Source organism: Lepisma saccharinum, chromosome 28 (assembly GCF_977018435.1).
Source record: "Lepisma saccharinum chromosome 28, izLepSacc3.1, whole genome shotgun sequence".
Taxonomy (NCBI): Eukaryota; Metazoa; Arthropoda; class Insecta; order Zygentoma; family Lepismatidae; genus Lepisma; species Lepisma saccharinum.
Genome location: NC_139256.1, coordinates 31385577 through 31387512, shown reverse-complemented (window position 1 = coordinate 31387512; position 1936 = coordinate 31385577). Strand labels below are relative to the sequence as shown.

The 1936-nt window shown below is 43.3% G+C and overlaps 1 protein-coding gene across 1 annotated transcript; it reads left to right on the top strand.

Annotated features, from left to right (window-relative positions):
• Window positions 1-742: 742 nt before the first annotated feature.
• Window positions 743-1159, top strand: LOC145980879 (histone-lysine N-methyltransferase SETMAR-like). The gene has a single exon (XM_083113963.1). It carries the CDS (start codon window positions 743-745, stop codon window positions 1157-1159), a length of 417 nt encoding a protein of 138 aa, XP_082970089.1.
• The last annotated feature ends 777 nt before the right edge of the window (window positions 1160-1936 follow it).

Here is a 1936-nt window from a genome sequence, read left to right as displayed (position 1 = left end):
TCCGCTATTAAGAACAACAATGTAAGTTCTCTTTTATACATTGACACACGTGCACAACTTCAACAACTGAATGTTATCAGCTACAATACAGCAATGACAGAAGTGACAATACAGGAACCCACAACACACTGCTGTAATGTTGCAGATTGGATGAGGGAAGGAAACACACTGTTGTCTGAATTCACCCCAGCGTCCGAATTCACCCCAAATTCCGCTATTAGCAGATAAACTTACCTTAGTAAATGTATATCATGAGTGGTTTTTAAGCCTCTCAAATTCTCCATTAAGGAACATGTGCGTATAAAGTGTTTATTACAATGTATAAGGGTCGATCAGTGGAAAACAGGTCACCCTGTATAACTATGAATGTATGTGCTCACATTAAAATAAATCCCCGTAGACGTTGACGCATTTGTCCCACCATTTTGGCAGTAGGTGAGTGGCAGCCCTGTAGAAGGTGGGAAGTTGCTGCAACAAACATGTACTCACTGCATGTTTCACCTCAGCCTCCAAGCTGAACCGGCAACCACACAGTGCCCGTTTCAGCTGAACAAAGATGGTACAATCGCACGGAGAGATCCGGATTGTTAGGTGGGTGCTGGAGTGCATCCCACCGAAATCTGAGTAACCGGTACCGGACTACATTGGCGGAACGGTCCAGGTTGTGGTCGTCCTTCAGTGACGTTCTTCCCTCGCTAAGGAACCTCCGACTTCACTCCTTCACCCGCGACAAAGATGAACAATGTTCCTCACACCCTGCTGTCATTCGACGGTGGTGGGTGAGGCGCATTGTCTATCTCTGTCCCGTGTGAAGGAGTGGAGTCACAGGTTCCTTCGCGAAGGAAGAACATCACTGTTCACACAGGACGTCCACAAGGTGGCCAATACGGCCAGTGTTGTCCGGGACCTGTTACTCAGATTTCGGTGGGATGCACTCCAGCACCCACCTTACTATCCGGACATGACCCCGTGCGATTATGCCCTCTTTGGTGAGCTGAAACGGGCACTGTGTGGTTGCCGGTGCAACTTGGATGCTGAGGTGAAACATGCAGTGAGTAATTCTTTGTTGCAGCAACCGCCCACCTTCTACATGGCTGCCACTCACCCACTGCCAAGATGGTTGCACAAATGCCTCAACGTCTACGGGGATTGCTTTTAAGGTGAGCACATAATTTAATACTTATACAGGGTTGCCCGTTTTCCACTGACTGGCCCTTATCCATTAATAAACACTTAAATGCGTATGCTTCTTAAGTGGTGAATTAAAGAGGTTTAAAGATCAATCATAAAGTACATTAGCTGCTGTAAAGTTATTTGTTAATACGAGTACTATAAAAATTAGTCACAATGAGTATTTAATATCGAATACAAACTTTATGTTCAGAGTTTAGGACCTTTTCCTCATTCATACATCTTCAACAAATAAACTTTCTTCTTTTTGAGCACGCACACTTTTCAACACCTGTCATTGTTCACACAGACTTTGTTAGATCGTAGGATAAACACATATTGGACGCAAACCATTTTCTGTCATCGCTGGAGTTGCTACCATCAGACATGATGCCTTTAAAATGCTTCCTAAGTTCATATAACGTTCAGTTAGTAAACTAGAATAAATACGGAATTTAGAGGCATCCACAAATCCAATATTTAGGTCCTTGCCTGGCGCATGGCCATCTAAAAGAATCAAATATGATTCAGGAAACGTGGTGGTTCTGAAAGTTGTCAACAATGCAATGGTGGAACTTTCACATAATTCTAGGTGGTGTTCTTTCCTTTAAACATTGCGATTGATTGGTAATATACAGCCACATCTAGTGTTGATCCTAATCTCCAAAACGCAACAACATTCTTTTGATCAGCTGGAAACACTGTAACGGCGACACAAATTAAGAGAAATATCATGAGTTCTTCTGCAACAACTACAAATGCTACG